Source organism: Pseudorasbora parva, chromosome 2 (genome assembly GCF_024679245.1).
Source record: "Pseudorasbora parva isolate DD20220531a chromosome 2, ASM2467924v1, whole genome shotgun sequence".
Classification (NCBI taxonomy): domain Eukaryota; kingdom Metazoa; phylum Chordata; class Actinopteri; order Cypriniformes; family Gobionidae; genus Pseudorasbora; species Pseudorasbora parva.
The window spans coordinates 44,064,738-44,082,967 of record NC_090173.1 but is presented as its reverse complement, the minus strand read 5'-3'; the positions used below and the strand labels follow the sequence as shown (position 1 = coordinate 44,082,967).

The window sequence follows — 18,230 nt, the reverse complement described above, 5'->3', positions numbered from 1 at the left end:
CACACACACACACAGACACACACACACACACACACACACACAGACACACACACACACACACACACACACACACACACACACACACACACACACACACACACACACACACACACACACACACACACACACACACAGAGACAGACAGACATATGGTCTCCCACACACTGCTGCTGATGTGGGGCTGAGATTAAGCAGGTGGTTGCACTTAAGATGTTTCACCCATCACCACAGTTGTTTACAGCTACTAGTGGGACAGGTTTTTTAAAAATGTGTTTTTATGATTGGCTGTCAAAGTTTTTATTTATCATCAGCTGCAAAGAGTGTTGTAGTCGTGTAGACTCTACTACTTATTTAGGATGATTTAAAAAAATATGTTATTGTTCTTGGTGTGAGGGTCTTTAGTTTTGAATGTCCATCAGTTACACAATGGCAAGGCAAAACAAAATTACTTGCAGTTAAATTGGCATCTCTTCTCTGCAGTAAATTGTAATGGTTGTGGACAGCCCTGGTAAATATGATCAAATAGCTGTAAAAAAATAAATCGGCATTGTTTATACTTTCGATCTCTTAAAAAATTTAAACATGAATCTACCTTTCATTAAAGTAAAAGAATTGGGTAAATCACATTATGAAATAAATGCTTTTCTCCAAAACATGTTGGCATTATTGGCACCCATTTATTAAATACATTTTGCGACCTCCTTTTCCCAAGATAACAGCTCCGAGTCTTCTTCTATAATGCCAGTTTGAAGAACACCTGACAAGAGCTCAGATCCTCCAGATTCTTCTCTTCACTTCATCCCAGACAACTGGAATGGTCATGGCAGAAGCTTAATTTTGTGTTCAGTGACAAATTTGTGTCTTGATTTTTTTTGGATCATTGTCCTGATGCAAGATATAATTGTGATTTCTAACAGAAGCGATCAGGTTTTGATTTTTTATCTGTTGGTATTTGCTAGAATCCATGAAAGCATGCACCTCAACAAGATGTCCAGAACCTCTACCCCCCCAAAAATAGTCCCACAACATTAAAGCTCCAGCTGTATTTTTAACAGTGGTCATTGGGTACTTTGTATTCCTGTTTGCACCAAACCCATCTGTTGGGTTTGCTGCCCAAAAGCATTTTTATTTCATCTGACCACAGAACCAGGTCCCTTGTTAAGTTTCTGACATGTCTGACAACTGAATATGCTGGAGTTTGTTTCTGGGTGAGCAAGAAGGATTTTTCATGAATCCCTTCCAAACAACATGTGTTGATGTAGGAGTTGTTTTTTAGGCTTTCTGACCCCTAGACTGAACTAATCTCTGTAATTATCCATCTGTGATCTTTGGAGAGTCTTTGGGCATTCAAACTCTCTTCCTCGCTGTGCATTAGGATGATATAAACACACGTCCTCTTTCAGGCAGATTTGTAATATCTTTAGTTGATTGGAACTTCTTAAATAGTGCCCTGATGATGGAAATGGGGAATTTCAAAAGCTTTAGCTATTTTCATACAGCCACTTTCTATTTTGTGACGCCCAGCAATCTTTTGCTGCACATCAGAAATCTAGCCTTTGGTTTTTCTCTTCCTGGTGAATGATTAAAAGAATTTAACTGTTTTGTTTCCTCATATTTATACTGCCAAACAGGAAGTCATGGCTTTTGTGAAATTATTGAATGATAGATCAAAAGGATAAACCATGCGGATTTATTTTCACAGCCATCTTTGATCATATTGATCCATTACATACATTTCCACAACTTTTTAAGCTGGTATAAATTTCCATGATTTACAACTGTGTATCACAATAAAACCCTTACAAAGGGTTTCCTTGACTTTAAAAACTTTACTTTAAGACCATTTATTTGAGGTTACTTTTTTTTGCATACTGACCAACTTAAAAGTATATTGTACAATATTTAGTGTTCTAAAATTAACCACAAAATGCATAAAGGTGTAAAATGTGAGTTTAAAATCAATGTAATATGTCAATATGTATGAAACTTGAAATGGTTTGTTTTCTGAATTAAAGTTACCTCTGGGTCTGTGTAATCATTTACTATGGTATAAGGATACAAAGGTCATGCATGAATTGACCTGGAATTACACTATAAGGGAAACAGACCAGAAAAAGATGTAATCTATTTTACTACTCTAACATGAACATCACATCAACATGTGCAATATATATACAATATTTATTTAAAACACACACAAAAAGGGTAATGATAACCATTACAGTCCACAAATATTGTGGAGGCAGTGTGAACACAGTTCAGGGCGATGATCTGTCATAAGAAATAGGAGGAATACATTCTCACTTTATATATATTAAAAAGGATTCATGTTATAACAGTCAAATGTGCTGTAAGTGTTAAGCAGAACCAGAGAATTTAACATCCTGGGTATGAAATGCTTCCAATATCATTACTTTTACAAAATGCCAATTCAATTTATCACAGTCATAACAAAAGCAATAATTAAAGAACAGGATCATATGATTGCTGCAGTAAACCTTTCAATTAAAGGGACAGTTCACTCAAAAATTAACATTTGGTCATCACTCACTCACTCATTTCATTCAAAAGAACCTTAACAATAAAGATAAACTACCAGAGCAAAATATTGTTCTGTTTATTCGACGCATGCGCTGCTCGTTTTGTTGCCTGCTGCTTTGAATGTTCAAACTCGAGATTCTGATTGGCTCAGTGTTTTTAGCGTTCATCTCATCAGCTGGAAAAATCATTCTGAAAACAATTCCAACGATGTTGTTTCTCTGTGCCGTTATCATTATAGTTGTGGATTTTTCATCCTAAACCTGTACGATTTTCATCTGTACAACATAAACTTTAAAGAACTGTTTCTATCCATAAAAAGACAGTCTATGGTGTCCAAATAAACAAGTCATAGAGGTTTGGAATGACAGCGAGTAACTATCCCTTTTACTGTAGATCCACTGCAGGTTGAGAGTAAACAGTGCAAAATAGAGTATTCACTATTACTTGAGAACTGGTGAAATTGACAATATTCAGTAACACATTCATTTGTCTGAGGTTATCTGTGAATATGCTACATAACTTCTCTTTCTGTCCGTCTTTTTGGCTTTTTAAAATAGTCCCAGATCTGCAGTGACCACAGAAAAGAAGACACATGCTGTTACACCACCACCGATCTCCCATCCTGTTCACTCCAATTCAGTTTTACATCCACAACTGCCGAAATCATCAAGAGGAATGTCCATCCTCCTCTTCCTGTAAGGTGTGATGGCTAGTTAAAGCAGTCTCTATCTCTCGGCCTCCATGACAATACTAATATGCTCAGCGGAGGCTTGCTGAGTCACAGCTGCCGGCCAGCCTGGAGAGGTCGTCTGCGGCACAAGCTGACCCGGAGTCCATCGCCCCTGGAGGCCAGGGGTCGCCGGAGGGCTCATGGCCCAGTTGGTGTGAGGAGCTGGTGATGTAGCCATAGAAGCGATGGGACTGCTGTTGCCGAAGCTCTCTGAGGCTTTAAGATGAGAAAACATGACTAGGGCATCTGGGAAGTTGGGGGGTGTCGCCGGTGTGTTGGCTGGAGTGCACATCTGGAAACAAAGACAGAACCAACTTAAGGTGAAATGAAATGGAAGGTGTAATGGTCTTTTCCCCCCTATTGTGACGTATAACTAAGTAAAATGGATTGAAAAAAGAAAACAGAGCGGAGGGCGGGATTTGATTTGATTTCCCTGCCAAAACACACGTCATGATGAGAACAGATGCTGTTTTGAGAGGGAGGAGAGGTTAAGATTTTTAATTAAAGATTATTATTAGTGCACATGATGAATACTAAAAAAACAATGTGCTTGATAAATGATTTATAACTAACACTGCAACATTCTTGAAGAATTGTCCTTTTGATTTAATGGTCACTATGGCGGTTCAATATATCGAAATATCGCAATAATATTATCTGAATAATTTTAATAGGCTACTTCAACATTGTGAAAAGTGTAAATTTTAGGTCTCAGAGCATAGACTGGGCACACAACTGTTACTTATGTGACTTGCTTGATGTTAAAAGGAGTTAATGCAATTTTGCGAAAAACAATAACAGTCTTGTGCTGTCTGACACACACACACACACACACACACACACACACACACACACACACACACACACACACACACACACACACACACACACACACACACACACACACACGTCAATGATTTGTGACATAAATGTTAACTAAAACACCGCTGATGACTTTCAGAAGTTGTAGCGATGCTTTCTTTTCCCAGAAAGAATGTGAGAAACAAATGGTTTAATTCTCTGCTAGTACATTTAAAAATATATATAATTTAAATAGATTTTACACACTAATTGCAATTTCGTATTGCATATCGAATATCGCATTATTTAACAAGTTATTGCATAACACATTTTTCTTCAATATCACACAGCCCTAATGGTCACTTTAAAACAGTTTATGCAGAAGTCTTCAACCCTGCTCCTGGGGACCCACTGTCCTGCAGAATTCTGATCTGACCCCAATTAAAGACAGGAGAAGCTAATCGAGATCTTCAGGATTACTTGTTGAAAAAACACAGGGAGCTGTGCTGAAGCAGGACAGTGGTCCCCAGGAGCAGGGTTGAAGACCTCTGGGTTAATGCAACATTCGCCATGTCCATTCGCCAGTAGTTTTTACAGCCATGTCCACTGAATGGAAATCATTTCCTAAAACAAGGAATTGAGGAAGTTTCTGAAAAGTTGTGGTGAGTGACTGATGTTGTAGACCTTTGGAGTTGATACAATAATGATTGGCCACCTCGCCTGAATAAACACCAGAGACCAGACCCGATGCACTGACACAAATGCTGCTATAGCAACGTTTATTCTTTCAGAGGCCAGCATTAAGAAGATAAACAGAGGAAAAACAACACCGATTACGTCTTTTTTGTTCTTTTAAACTTTCCATTCATCAAAGACGGTCGAACAAAAAAATGTACCTTTTCCACAAATACATTAAGCAACTCAATGATTTTCAACTGTTTTTATAAGCAATTAGTTCACTCAGCAGTTCTGCCGTTTGTGTGTGTTTTAGTTTCTCCACTTAACATAACTACACCAGTATGCAGTCAAAAAACGACATTTCTCCATTGACAGTCATTTAAAGGTGGGATAGGTAGGACTGATCTAAAACACTTTTGTCCAAATTTGCTTAAACTTTCTTTATATGTCAAATACATAATTAAAATGTAAGTACTCTGAAAATGAGAGTATAAAAATAGAGTGACTCCAGACTTTTTAATCGGCAATAAACACCGCTCCTTATTTTCGTTCGGGACGAAACAAATGATTGGCTTGGGTGACTGTCACTCTCTCTCGCTACCAATGGCGACCACCGCTTTCGCTACAGGATCTGCCCACATGCGCGCGCTAGTGTGATTTGAGCAGTTCAAGAGGCAAGAAAGAAACCTAGGCAAAATAATGGCAGAGAAAGAGCATTCAAAATTCACAGTGCAGGGTTTTACAGTCAGTGAAGGCAAACCATGCAAAAAAGAAAGACAGTACGAGAAAAGGCAATGCACAGAAAGTCTTTGGATAAACAAAGAAATCAAACACCAGTAAATATCGGCGTGGCTTTTCAACGATGGTGAGAAGTGAGGGACCTGAAAAACGACTCATTGCTGGCTGTATTTCTGCTGGACAGGTAATCTTTCATTTTGATTAAAAAAAAATTTGGTTTATGTTTTCATGAAGCATGTATCAAGTGCACAAGAAGCTGCCGAATATAGCTAACATAACATTACTTAGCATAAAGTTACAACATTATACACTTAGCCATTAGTAGAGATGATAAATATTTAATATGTTTAGCTCAAGTTGATCGCTGTTGTGTTGAATTTCTCAAAATTTAACTTTAGATAACAAAATGCACGTGTAAAAGCTAGTACACCGCATCCAGGAACTTTTATAAACAATATAATTGTTTATGTTCATTCTGATAAAGTTCGATTTTTTATTACATGTGATTCTGACATGATGTCACTACATGCACACTGCTCGTCTGAGGTAAATAATGCGTCTTCCAGCTGAGCGGCCGGTGTAGCGCGTTCATGTTTTGGGGGCTTTGGAAAGAGCTCAGAAGGGAGAAGGTGGAGTGAATGGAAATAATGAGCTGTCTTTAAAACAGTCGTGAGAGGTCTACAGACACTCATTTTTTATACTTTCTTTTTCAGAGTACTTACATTTTAATTATGTATTGATATATAAAGAAATTTTAAACAAATTTGGAAAAAAAAATTGTTTTAACCAATTCCTACCTATCCTATCCTACCTAGAAGTCAAGTGACAGTTCCATCATCATCAACAACAACAACAAAAAAATTCACTCACATTTAGACACCCTTACTGTTGAGCTATTACAACTAGCAGTAGGACCTTTAAACTGAAAGGCTATTCCTGAATTGCTTACTCAAACAATACTGTCATCTGAAAATCTAACTCATCTCGGCTTTCCAGTCATACACAGATCATTCATAATTCAGCTGTCTGCTTGCAGACGTAGGGGCCCAAAAATGTTCCACCAAAACTGACATTGCACAACATAACCTTTCACCTTCATTACCACTATAATCAAAATTGAATTTGGTTATTAGTTTTCATTGTCATATGGTTTGGTTTGTTTGTTTATATGTACTTTCAGAATTACAGACTGTAAAGCACATTAAGCACTGGATGAGAGCTGTGTGTGATGTAAATACATTATTATTTTGCTGTTAGTAATTATGTTGTGACGTCAACTCGGCAGCGCCCACTGTGGCCCGCTCCATGTAGAATAAAACTGCCTTTTCTGATAAAAGTCTTAGTTTCATGTGGGTGTACTACATCATATTAATATTTCATTATATGTGATGTTAGAGTGAACCATTTTAATTTGCAAACATTTAATCGCGCTTGTAAGTGAGAGACAAATTAGGTGCTTTCCAAGAGTTAACTAAATTTGATTCTCTTTGCATGTGACCGGTAGTACCACAACTTTGAGTATTTCCAAACAAATCCCTTTGATTTAAGATATCTGCTTGAAAAAAAATATAAATGTGTTTTCTAAGCCAGTGATAGTTTGATCAGGTTACATACACGAGCGTTGCTAACGTAACGTTACCATTCTTATTGTTATAGTAGCGGTGTACACGGTGTGTCAAGCGCGTGCTCTGTTTCCTGGAATCGCCCTCCCCCACAACTTTGGACACGTTTACAAAATCGCAACTCCCATTAGTGCAGATTATTTTATCATCTTAAAATATTTACATATTTAATTAACTACCTACGAGAGACTTTATGCGCGTAGATGACAACGTTGTGAGTTTTTAAACGACAAATGTAGCCCTCGTGAGAAAACATGCCACCCTGTGTTTATTTTTGTCTGACTCGTGGTTTCAACATGGCGGAAGTCATCACATCAGATATTAAAAACCTCACAAAAATCACAATAACAAAAGCGACAAAAACATACTCACCATTTGATGGCTGTAAGGAATATTAGCCTCTTGGAAAAAAGTACTGAGTGCAGTCTGCAACACCATAAAAGAGTTATCAGTAAATCATAAACACGTGATAAAGCAAGCAAATGTGTATTGGAAGGCTTTGAGTATAAATGTAAATGTATAGACAATTATTTCGCTGAAGGTAACACTTTTATCCCATTTAAAATGTCATAAATGTTTTTGATTGACTTGTTTAGCTGGCTTTTGCAAAGAGCTTGTCTAACATAACTAACGTTACGTCAAATGAACGAATCGTGTGTGTATATTATATATATATATATATATATATCAACATGACAATAAGTATTTGCCCCACCAAACAAACATACCTCAAACTGCCAATGTGAAGCTTGAAGAAGCTGCTTTGCTTGATCTGCCGCACATCCGGCTGTAAGAACAAACTGATTTATCATAACCTGATGCCTTAGTTCGTCCATATTCAGTTGAGAAAGCTGTGTGATTTCGTACTTTTAAAGTCTGAGCTTGCAGTCTTTCAAAAACGCCGCACTCGAACATCAACTTGCCGACAAGAAACAAATAATGTTGTAAGTTGACGCGTCGGACTTAGCGCCCCCTTTCGGACAACTGCAGTGAGCGTCCGAAAAGAACTCTGGGATTTGTAGGCAGTATGCAAATGAGAGCCCAAATGGACTCAATATAATAAATAACGTTACATTCATACAAACATCTTTCAACAGGTTTCCAGTACCTTATCATGTTATTAATCTTGATCACTTTCATCATCTGTTGTACCAAATAATAAAAGATATTGGCTGTACCGTTTGTGTATAGTTTTTTTTGTTGTAATTACCACAAAACCCAACATAACAATTACCGTTACACATGCAACAGATGAAAATGAGCCTTAAAAAAACATTATTAGCCTATTTTGGTATAGTAAGCTCAATTTCCAAAACATAAACTAACATTGATATTACTAAGTTATTACTGTTTACAAAATGAAAATATTAAATAACATTTGAAAATACTACAATATGTTTGTAATGTGTTTTTGTAAAGTGATCATTTTTGTTTTGATCAATTTGTTTTTTACGTTACCTAAAAAATATCATCGCCAGAGTGAAATAACAAAGCTTGTGTGCTCTCGACCAGAGCTCGACTAGATGAAAACAGACTTCTCATGGTCAGCTCACCTTGTGATTGGACGAGCATACATTTCTCGTGACAAGCTTAGCCAATCACGTGACTATACGCTACACTCCTCGCTGGGTCGCATCGTAACAACGATTTCCTTGTTTTGTGTTTTCACGACGAAACAGCTATTATTATTATTCAGAGAAAGCGCCAGACGATACAATTGTCAGGAAGTCTTTTTCCCTCGTGTATTTCAGAATTTACTTTTTGTGTGTTGACGCACCCGTTTACATCTTGCTTTATTCGTGACAGGCGAACTAACTAGCTAGGCGCTGGCTTGCTAGTCAGTTAGCCAAGCGTCAAGACCATAAACTGATCCAGCTGACTGAACTGAACAACTGTACGTTACGAGACCCATCTCATCCGACTCAGAAGAAAAAAAATGCCTATCAAAATCATGTCATGTTAATTTAAACACCTCGGTCGGTTCAGGGCGGTTGCTGTTATTACGCGGTTAGCTGACTATAACAGCCTTGTGACTGTTGTGTTACACCTTAACAACGGTTAATTTGTTCTGATCGGGCTGTTGGAGAAATGGGTTCAATTCTTAGTCGAAGAATCGCTGGTGTTGAGGACATAGACATCCAGGCTAATTCTGCCTACAGGTATCCTCCAAAATCAGGTAAGGTTGATACAAGGTGGCTTTTATCTGCTCTTGTCTTGTAAGCACTTTTCACTGATTGATATCTCGAGCTCTTAAATATTCGTTTAATAAATTAGCCAATTCATTACTGCCAACAAAGCATTTAAATTATGTAACGTTAGCCAAAAATCCACCTGAGGCAGACCAGTACTGGCCAAAATGGCCATGGAAGCCCTGACTGATAATGTTATTCAGTTAAAATGTTTAGTTAGAGTTTGTCTAATTACTGTTTTATTTCTAAGGAAACTATTTTGCCAGCCACTTTTTCATGGGAGGAGAGAAGTTTGACACCCCTCATCCGGAGGGTTATCTTTTCGGGGAGAACATGGATCTCAACTTTCTTGGTAACCGCCCAGTTCAGGTACAGGAAAAGCAATCCATGAGAACATCTGTTAGCTGAATATTAAATGTTTTATAATTTGACTGTCTGCTTTGTTTTGCAGTGCTTCTGATGTTTTCTCGACAAATCTTTGTTGTTGTTGTTGTTGTAACTAGCGTGCATAAGATGATTTTATCTAAAGCAAGTTAATATATATAGTATTATGTTCATTAATATTACATTTCCTTTCTATTTTTTTTTTTTGGTACCTGCTACAGTTTCCCTATGTTACTCCAGCACCTCATGAGCCAGTCAAGACCTTGAGAAGTCTTGTCAACATCAGAAAAGACTCATTACGATTGGTCAGGTACTGATTCACGAATATGAATCATATCATTGATAAGCTGAGAACAAATTATCTCAGTTGGTTCTGCATGTAGTGATTTTTTAAAATTCTCTTAATGAAGTATGTGCTTGATTGTTTTTGTAAAATTGTGTGGTTATAGGTATAAAGATGATGCTGATACTCCCACTGATGAAGGAGTAAAACCAAGATCCTTATATGGAGTGGAGTTCACCTTTGACTCAGATGCTCGAGTGGCCATCACCATCTACTGCCAGGCTTTTGAGGAGTTATCCAATGGGATGGCAATGTAAGGACTTCAGTTTTAAAGTTACAAATGTTAAAAGTCGCGATGAAATTGAAGTAGTCACAGATAATTTTATGTATTGTGACGTACTGTATATCCGAGTGACTGTTGCTTGTAAAAGTGGAGGCAGATGAACGCGAGTTTGCTGGGGTGGAGATTATCGGACTAAATGATTGGAGATGTCCTCCATACGTCACCAGAGAGAGGTCGGAAACAACAGAATAATGTTTGATTAAACATTACAAGGTCAAAATATTTTATGCATGGATGAATTGTTCACAATAAGATCTATAACATGCATATAGGAAATAGAGAGGTTGAATTTTTATTTCATGCTAAGCTTAATCAAATAATGTGACAGTTCCCATTATCCATGCAAATCAGTGTTTTCGTATACAGTAAATGGTATATTCACAACCATTCTTTGATAATAAACTATATCAGTGTTATTATCCAATATCAAAGCTTGTGTTATTTTTAAGTAATTGTGTTAAATGGACAGTTCATCCAAAAAACAAGTAATTCCAACCCCGTACGTCTTTTGTTCATCTTCAAAACACAAATGAAGATATTTTTAATGAAATCTCAGAAATGTCTGTCCCTCTTTTGACAGTTAATAAAGAGATCATAAAATAAATCCACATTAATTAATAATTTAGCTGAGACACGGTGACTTTATATAATTAACAGATTTTATTTAGGCTGTTGTTCACATATAACCTTGATCAGAGAACATATAGATCACTCAAATAAGATGCTCAATTGTACATGCTTGACTTGTTGGATCTCTTCATAAAGATTTTGAACTTTATGAGGGTGAGTTTTGGGTAATTCAATAACGGTTGTTGAATGGCTTTTGAATAATTCCTCAGTACACTTTTTTTTTGTTGTTGTTCAAAGTTTAATTTTTCAAAGCTCAGTAATTACGATCAGTGATTGCAGCCAATTGAGCCACAAAGAAAATGCATTTAAATGCGAAAAACCTCTATAAAATATGTAATGATTATCATCTGAACTCTCTGAAAAGTGTGTTGTTGGTATGATATTTTTTGTCCACCTAACAGTATATATATATATATTTTATATATTTAAGATACAGCCCCAAAACCCCTGCTTTGGTCTCTGAAACTGTATATTACAAAAGAGGGGTTAGCCAGCAGTTTACTCTGCCAGCCTTCAAGATTGATTTCTCCGAATGGAAGGAAGATGATGTAAGTACCAACAGTCTAGTTTCGTGCTGTCAGTCTCCTCTTATGGTCAAATCCATACTGGCTTCTAAGATATTGATTTGACCTCTTTCCATTATTAGTTTGCAATGTAGAAGAAAATCATACAAATCCAATAAATTAAATGGACTGACTGAATTTAATTATTTGACCTGACCTTTCTCTTCTTTTTTTAAGCTCAACTTTGATTTGGACAGAGGTGTATTTCCCATGGTGATTCAGGCTGTGGTTGATGAAGGAGATGGTATGTTATCATGACTTATAGTTGAAGAACTCCTCTTACACCTTGTCATATCAGAAATGTCCATCAAAATCTTTTGACACACTACACTGCTGATACTTGTAGCTGATTGAGACCAAAACGAAAAAAAATCCTGAAATATCCTTAAAAACAAAACAACCAACCAACCAGTGTGTGTTTAGTAGGGTTGTAATGATATATCACTAAACATTATATCGCAATATTACAAATAAGACGATATGTATCGTTGATGTAAATTGTATGATTTGCGATATAGAGTTGTTTTATCTAGGGCTCAACTTGCTGTATTTATAAGGTATAATTCTCCCCAAAAAACTTAACTCTGACATCATGTACTCACCCTTGTTTCTTTTCATTTAACTTCTAAACACAAATTAAGATATTCTTTATGAAACCTGAGAGACTTCTGTGTCTCCATTTAAAGTAATTCCTCTCAAACTTTAATGATCCAAAGTCTTAACTTGTACATTTTGTAATTTTTTAAAAGAAATATAAGCAATAAATACAGTTTTGTGGCTTGACAGATCCCTGTAGCACCTCAGTTAAAGCTGTTAACTGATCATCTTTTCCTTCTAGTTCATTGTAGCATCAAATAAACATGAATGAAGACCACAATAAATGTTTTTAACCGCAGAAGACGTCAATACACACTGTTTTTCAAGTTTTTAATGGCAATTGTCTATTTCAGATTGTTTGGGACATGCGCATGTACTGCTGGCAGCATTTGAAAGAGTGAGCTAAAATTGATGTCATATATTCATAATTTCTGAAGTTGTTATTTGTAGTGTTTGTGTATTTCTGAGAGTTTAAAATTATTATTGTGTTTTTTTTTACAGCATGTTGATGGCAGTTTCTCAGTGAAACCTTTGAAGCAGAAACAAATAGTGAGTCCTAAAGATTTACACCGTAACATTTAAAGGGTTAGTTCACCCAAAAATGTAAATTCTTTCATTAATTACTTACCCTCATGTTTTTCGACACCAGTAAGTCCTCCATTCATCTTCAGAACACAAATTAATATATATTTTTTGAAATCCGATGGCTCAGAAAAAACCTCTATTGGCAGCAATGCCTTTTCCTCTCAAGACCCATAAAAGGTTCTAAAGACGTCGTTACAAAGTCCATCTCACTACAGTGGCTCTACAATCATTTTATGAAGTGACTAGAATAGTTTTTGTGCGCAAGAACAAAACAAAATAACGACTTGTATAGTGATGGCCGATTTGAAAATACTGCTTCCTGAAGCTTTGGAGTTTTACGAATCAGCGCATCGATTAATTATTCAGATTGCATGTCAAACCGCCAAACTGCTGAAATCATGTGGCGATCTGAACCGCTGATTTATGGTTTCATAAAGTTATGATTTCATTGAGCCCTTGGAGGCCTTTCTGAGCCATCAGATTTCAACACACATACTGTACCTTCATTTGTGTTCCGAAGATGAACGAAGGTCTTACGGGTGTTGAACTACATGAGGATAAGTAATTAATGACAGAATTTTCATTTTTGGGTCAACGAACCCAAGTACAAAATGGTTATGTTTATAATGCTTTTTCCCAAAAAATATTTGCATTTACACTACACAGGTGGATCGTGTTAGTTACTTGTTACAGGAGATTTATGGAATTGAGAACAAGAACAATCAAGAGACAAAGGTGAAAAGGTTTTCTATTTACCTGTCTAAAAATATGCATTATACTATCTTATATAAAATCTCATTGTGATTTTTCTTCCCAGCCATCTGATGATGAAAACAGTGACAACAGCAATGAGTGTGTGGTGTGTCTGTCGGATCTGCGAGACACTCTGATTTTACCCTGTAGGCACTTGTGTCTGTGTAACTCCTGCGCTGATACTCTACGCTACCAGGCCAACAACTGCCCGATTTGCAGACTACGTATGTAAATGCTGTTAACAGTCCCACACACGTTAAAAATTATTTGTTGGTTTAACTTAAGGTGCTCCTATTATGCTATTTTAAAGGTCCCTAATTTTCTCCTACAATAGGTTTAAACACCTACTATGATATCTAAATTTCAGCTCGGGTGGCTTTCTCAGCGCTTGATAGACAGTGGTACGAACAGTACATGATGGATTCGGTTTTTCAACATTAATTCCAGCACGAGTCCTCATTATTTGGAAGTGCAGCAAATAGATTCGCAGCTCAGTAAACAGCGTCTTCTCAACATGTCGACAACAACAAACCGATGTAGACTGACCATAAATGAAACCCATAGGCAACCGTATGCAAATGTTTTACATTGTTGCGTAGGTCGGGAAGTTAGACTGGATTTACTGATTAGTCATGTTCAGCAGTTTAGAATAAATTCTTTCTTTTAGGAGACAATTGATGGTGCTCTCAAACATACCCTTTTCTTCATGTTCAGCCTTCAAAGCTCAATCCCCCATCCATATCCATCCTGCTCCAAATCAGTCTCTCTAACCCTGATTTCTGGCATGTGAGACGAGTGCGCTAACAAGGAAGCTTAAAAGTAAACACTGCATTGTCTTGCAGCTATCAGCCTGAACAACTCTTACTAGCTGACCTCTGTTACACACTCAAGGCAAGAGTGTCTATTCATCCCAACAGAAGCACAACAAAATAATGCTTCTTGAAGTGAAGATGATGAATAAATGAATGTCAGGAAGCACTAAAACTGAACATACAGCACACGAGAATAAATACAAGCAGTAGTTCATTGTTTGTTGCTAACAGCACAGCAGCTCCAGACAAATAATGACACTCAAAACCAGTGTGACTAAAAATCAATCAAAAGTAAAAGCAATCAAAGCTTTTCTAATAATAACGCAGGTTCTAAAGCTCTTTCCTGTTCATAACCCTTCATTTTCCAGTGATATTCTTATGAGCTTTTCTCTTTTGTAATGTCTCGCATCTCTTTCAACAGTCTTCAAATCCCCCTTTTGCTCGTTCTCTTTTCTCTACTGTAATACGCCCCCTAATGCTGATTGGCTCGAGCTGCGTGCTCTTCTGTCCTTGTAAGTTTTCTGTTTGGGGCATGGTGTTCGGATTCCAGCACTTCGGTTTAGTTGGGCTTCGGTTTTATTTTGGGATTCGGATATTCATGCTCCTCATGTTTTGTGTTGTGTAGCATGCAGATGGTGTTTTTCAATAGCTGCATGCATGTGTTCCTGTTTTCATGTTTTGTGTGAACATGCAGCTTATGAGTTTTCATTGGCTGCATGTTCATGTTTCCTTGTCCCATGTGCTCATGTCAATTGTCTAACTCCACCCACCTTGTTTCCTGATTATTGGTCCATTTGCCCCAAACGGTCTTCTCTCGTTACCCTCGTTTGTTTGCTCCCCATTTAGTATCCTTGTGTTTTCAGTCCTGAGGCCTGTTGCATGAAGCTAGCTGAACAAATTCTTGAGTTTCAGAGTAAATTTAGAGTTGACAAATCCAGATAAATCAAACCTTGTTTAGATCAAGTTCAACCATTTCTCAAAGCTCGGTATAAACTTTTTCTGTCAACTTGGGTTTAATCCAGAGTTAGCGATCAACTCTGAAGTGCGCACCTGAAATTGTGACACGTGCGGCAAACAGCCAATAACTGTGTCCGTTTGATTCACTTCTCTTCTGAAGATTGAGAGCTCGTTTTGAAAATTGCTATGAAATTAAATGTGTTTACAAGGCAGGAATAAACACTGCTGCTGCAGTGAAAGATTGAGAAGGCAGCTGAAAGATGATCTGGCTATATCAATGCATGATGTGAATCAAATAAATATAAATAATAATTATAGGTCCACAAAGAGCTCAAATGAATACACGTCGTTAAAAAAATTATGAATGCATGTATTACATTTATATTACTATTTGGCTACTTGTCAATTAAAATAATATTTACATATTATATGAATTTAAAATGATTATAATTCATATAATATAAATATAATAAATAATTAGCACCAAAAGATGCACAATTTTATTTCAAAAGTTTTTTCATTATAAACTGCTTTAATTTGGAACGAGACATACAGGGGGGTGTGGCTTTTTTGCATCTTTACTTGCTGCTGATTGGTCCAGTTTGGGTTTGAGATCTCAAACACAGAATAAAACCTGCTCCAGAGCAGGTCAGCTGTGTAGTCTCAGTTACCATGGTGATAAAAACTGATAAAAACCAACCCACCTTCTTAAAGCCCGGAAAACCAGAGTTTGCTCAAACTAATCTCAAACTTACCTGGGTAACAACTGAAACCAGCTTTGTGCAACAGGCCACTGGGCTGGATCGACGTCAAACGTACCTCATGTTTCCCTGCCTGTCTGCATTGTCAAGAGTCAAGCCAAGTGAAGGCAAGTCTTGTTTTCCCCCTTGGGGTAGTTTTTGTTTGTTTTTATTTTTTTATTACTAAATAAAGCCCATTCTTCCTGCAATTAAGTCCTCGCTCCTTTTCCCTCTACAAACCCTGACAATTTGTTGTTGTGTCTGGTTGTGACGGTCTGACCAACTTTCAAGCGGCATTTTCAAATATTGCTTACCCCACCTTTTGTACAAAAACTCAAATATTTTGTTTCATTCAACCAGTTTACTTTAAGGCTGCATATCAACACCAAAATGTCTGAAAACGCTAGGTGTTCTGCTGAAAAGCCTCCCTTTGGACGCTTTTTTCAGTTGAGAGTGAGACTGCGTGTTATAAAACGGAATATCCGCGGAAGTGTTACTAGTATCTAATTTCACAGGTAATTTGTTTCTGTATTGATTCTATATAAAAATGCAGATACACTGTAAAGTATTTGCTCTGGCTCTTGTTTTAATTTTTTTTGTTCCGTTATTAGGCCACGTGTCCACCAAAGCGTTTTTAGCCAGCTGAAAACGCTAGGCACTGCAGAAAACGTCTTGCTGCTTTTTTTCTATCTTTGGATGTTGTATGCAGAATGTGGCAGCTGGTCTGTTGTGTTTGACCCGCCCCTTTTCCATTTTGATTGGACGGCTGGTGAAAAGTGAAATTAATGAGCACAACGTTTTACTCAACATTGAACATTCTTCAACACTGCGACCAGAAAAACAATGCAGAACTCTCAGGGCTTGAGCTTGAAAGACTCGCTCAGCGCCTCATTTTGCTCCAGGCGTTCTACAAATGCGGTGCTCCTATTGAAAATAATTGAATACGCCAGCCAGCTGCGTGAAAAAAACGCTTTGGTGGACACACGGCCTTAAACCAACAAATAATTGTCTACATTGCTGTTGTTGTTTATTATTGGCATAACAGCCCAGAATGCCTGCATAGATGTGAATTTTCATATACTTTGAGACTTTTAAGTGGCTTTTTGTCTGTCTCCAGCGTTTCGAGCTCTTCTTCAGATCAGAGCTGTACGAAAGAAGCCTGGAGCGCTTTCCCCTGCTTCCTTCAGCCCAGTGCTGGCTCAGAGCATGGACCATGATGAGCACTCTGTATGTCATGTGTATCTGTGTTGTCTCTTTACAAGACAACATGGCGTCACTCTCTCATTCTCATTGTTTTGTCCTTTCTCTCAGAGCTCAGACTCCGTTCCCCCTGGCTTTGAGCCCATTTCCCTGCTGGAGGCTTTGAACGGTCTTGGTGCGGTGTCCCCCGGCATTCCATCTGCGCCTCTTTATGACGAGATCAACTTCTCCGGGAGCCTTAGTGGAGAGAGCCGGCAGCTCAGTTCACCTGACCACTCTGGAGATAGTGCCGGACAGAAGAGCAAAGTCAGCAAATCACCAGACAGGTAAATCTGTGGTTTATATCAGGCTTTGCTTTTGGATACAAACAATTAGATCTGATAATAACTTAAAATACTTTTTTAGTGTGTGTGTGTGTGGATATGAACACTACAGTTCTAAAGATTCACCAGGACGGCATTTATTTGATCATAAAAACTGTAAAAATAAAAAAAAACAAAAAATAAAAACGTAAGTAATTTTTTAAAACTAATTCTTTAGAACTTTTTTTTTATTCTTAAAATGTAATTTATTTAAGTTAAATTTTCAGGATCATTACTCTAGTCTTCAGTGTCACATGATCATTCAGAAATCATTCTAATATGATTTGCTGTTCATGAAACATTTCTTATTATTATCACTATTGAAAACAGTTGTGCTGCTTCATGTTTTTGTGGAAACGTGAAACATTCTTCTCTTTTTAATTAATAGAAAATTCAACATTTATTTAAAATAGAAACCTCTTGTAACAATGTAAAAGTATTTCCTTTCACAGTTGAACATCCAAGTCAAGTTTCACTACACTTACACATTTGCATTTTTAAAGACCTCTTTAAATTATGATGCGCCATACAGATTTGTATCTAATCAGATGCTCCATAAAAATGTTTCCCCAAATTATATTTATTGGCATTTTTTGCAGATACAACATCTTATATATATATATATATATATATATATATATATATATATATATATATAAATGAATCCTCATCTGCATTTTCAAATGACAAATTAATGGTATCAATTTAATTTGTCAAGGGTT

The 18,230-nt window shown here is 37.0% G+C and overlaps 2 protein-coding genes across 5 annotated transcripts in view; one reads left to right on the top strand and one right to left on the bottom strand.

Annotated features, from left to right (window-relative positions):
• Nucleotides 1-1,674: 1,674 nt before the first annotated feature.
• On the bottom strand, nucleotides 1,675-8,284 carry ubald1b (UBA-like domain containing 1b). The gene is made up of 3 exons (XM_067421107.1): nucleotides 7,839-8,284; nucleotides 7,483-7,536; nucleotides 1,675-3,563 (listed from the first exon to the last, which is right to left on the bottom strand). Exons 1-3 carry the CDS (start codon nucleotides 7,944-7,946, stop codon nucleotides 3,267-3,269), a joined length of 459 nt encoding a protein of 152 aa, XP_067277208.1. The 5' UTR covers nucleotides 7,947-8,284; the 3' UTR covers nucleotides 1,675-3,266.
• Nucleotides 8,285-8,695: 411 nt separating this feature from the next.
• Nucleotides 8,696-18,230, top strand: part of mgrn1b (mahogunin, ring finger 1b) — a 29,401-nt gene continuing 19,866 nt past the window's right edge. For 2 of the 4 annotated variants that reach the window (XM_067421085.1, XM_067421092.1), the window contains exons 1-12: nucleotides 8,698-9,286; nucleotides 9,550-9,668; nucleotides 9,905-9,993; nucleotides 10,133-10,279; nucleotides 11,370-11,487; nucleotides 11,680-11,746; nucleotides 12,453-12,496; nucleotides 12,601-12,648; nucleotides 13,351-13,419; nucleotides 13,502-13,661; nucleotides 17,064-17,173; nucleotides 17,258-17,472. In XM_067421085.1, coding sequence (XP_067277186.1) covers nucleotides 9,199-9,286; nucleotides 9,550-9,668; nucleotides 9,905-9,993; nucleotides 10,133-10,279; nucleotides 11,370-11,487; nucleotides 11,680-11,746; nucleotides 12,453-12,496; nucleotides 12,601-12,648; nucleotides 13,351-13,419; nucleotides 13,502-13,661; nucleotides 17,064-17,173; nucleotides 17,258-17,472 — 1,274 coding nt within the window. In that variant the 5' untranslated portion in view covers nucleotides 8,698-9,198. Of the gene's footprint in view, nucleotides 9,287-9,549; nucleotides 9,669-9,904; nucleotides 9,994-10,132; nucleotides 10,280-11,369; nucleotides 11,488-11,679; nucleotides 11,747-12,452; nucleotides 12,497-12,600; nucleotides 12,649-13,350; nucleotides 13,420-13,501; nucleotides 13,662-17,063; nucleotides 17,473-18,230 lie in introns of all 4 variants that reach the window. The other 2 variants (XM_067421069.1, XM_067421077.1) reach the window with 1 other exon arrangement.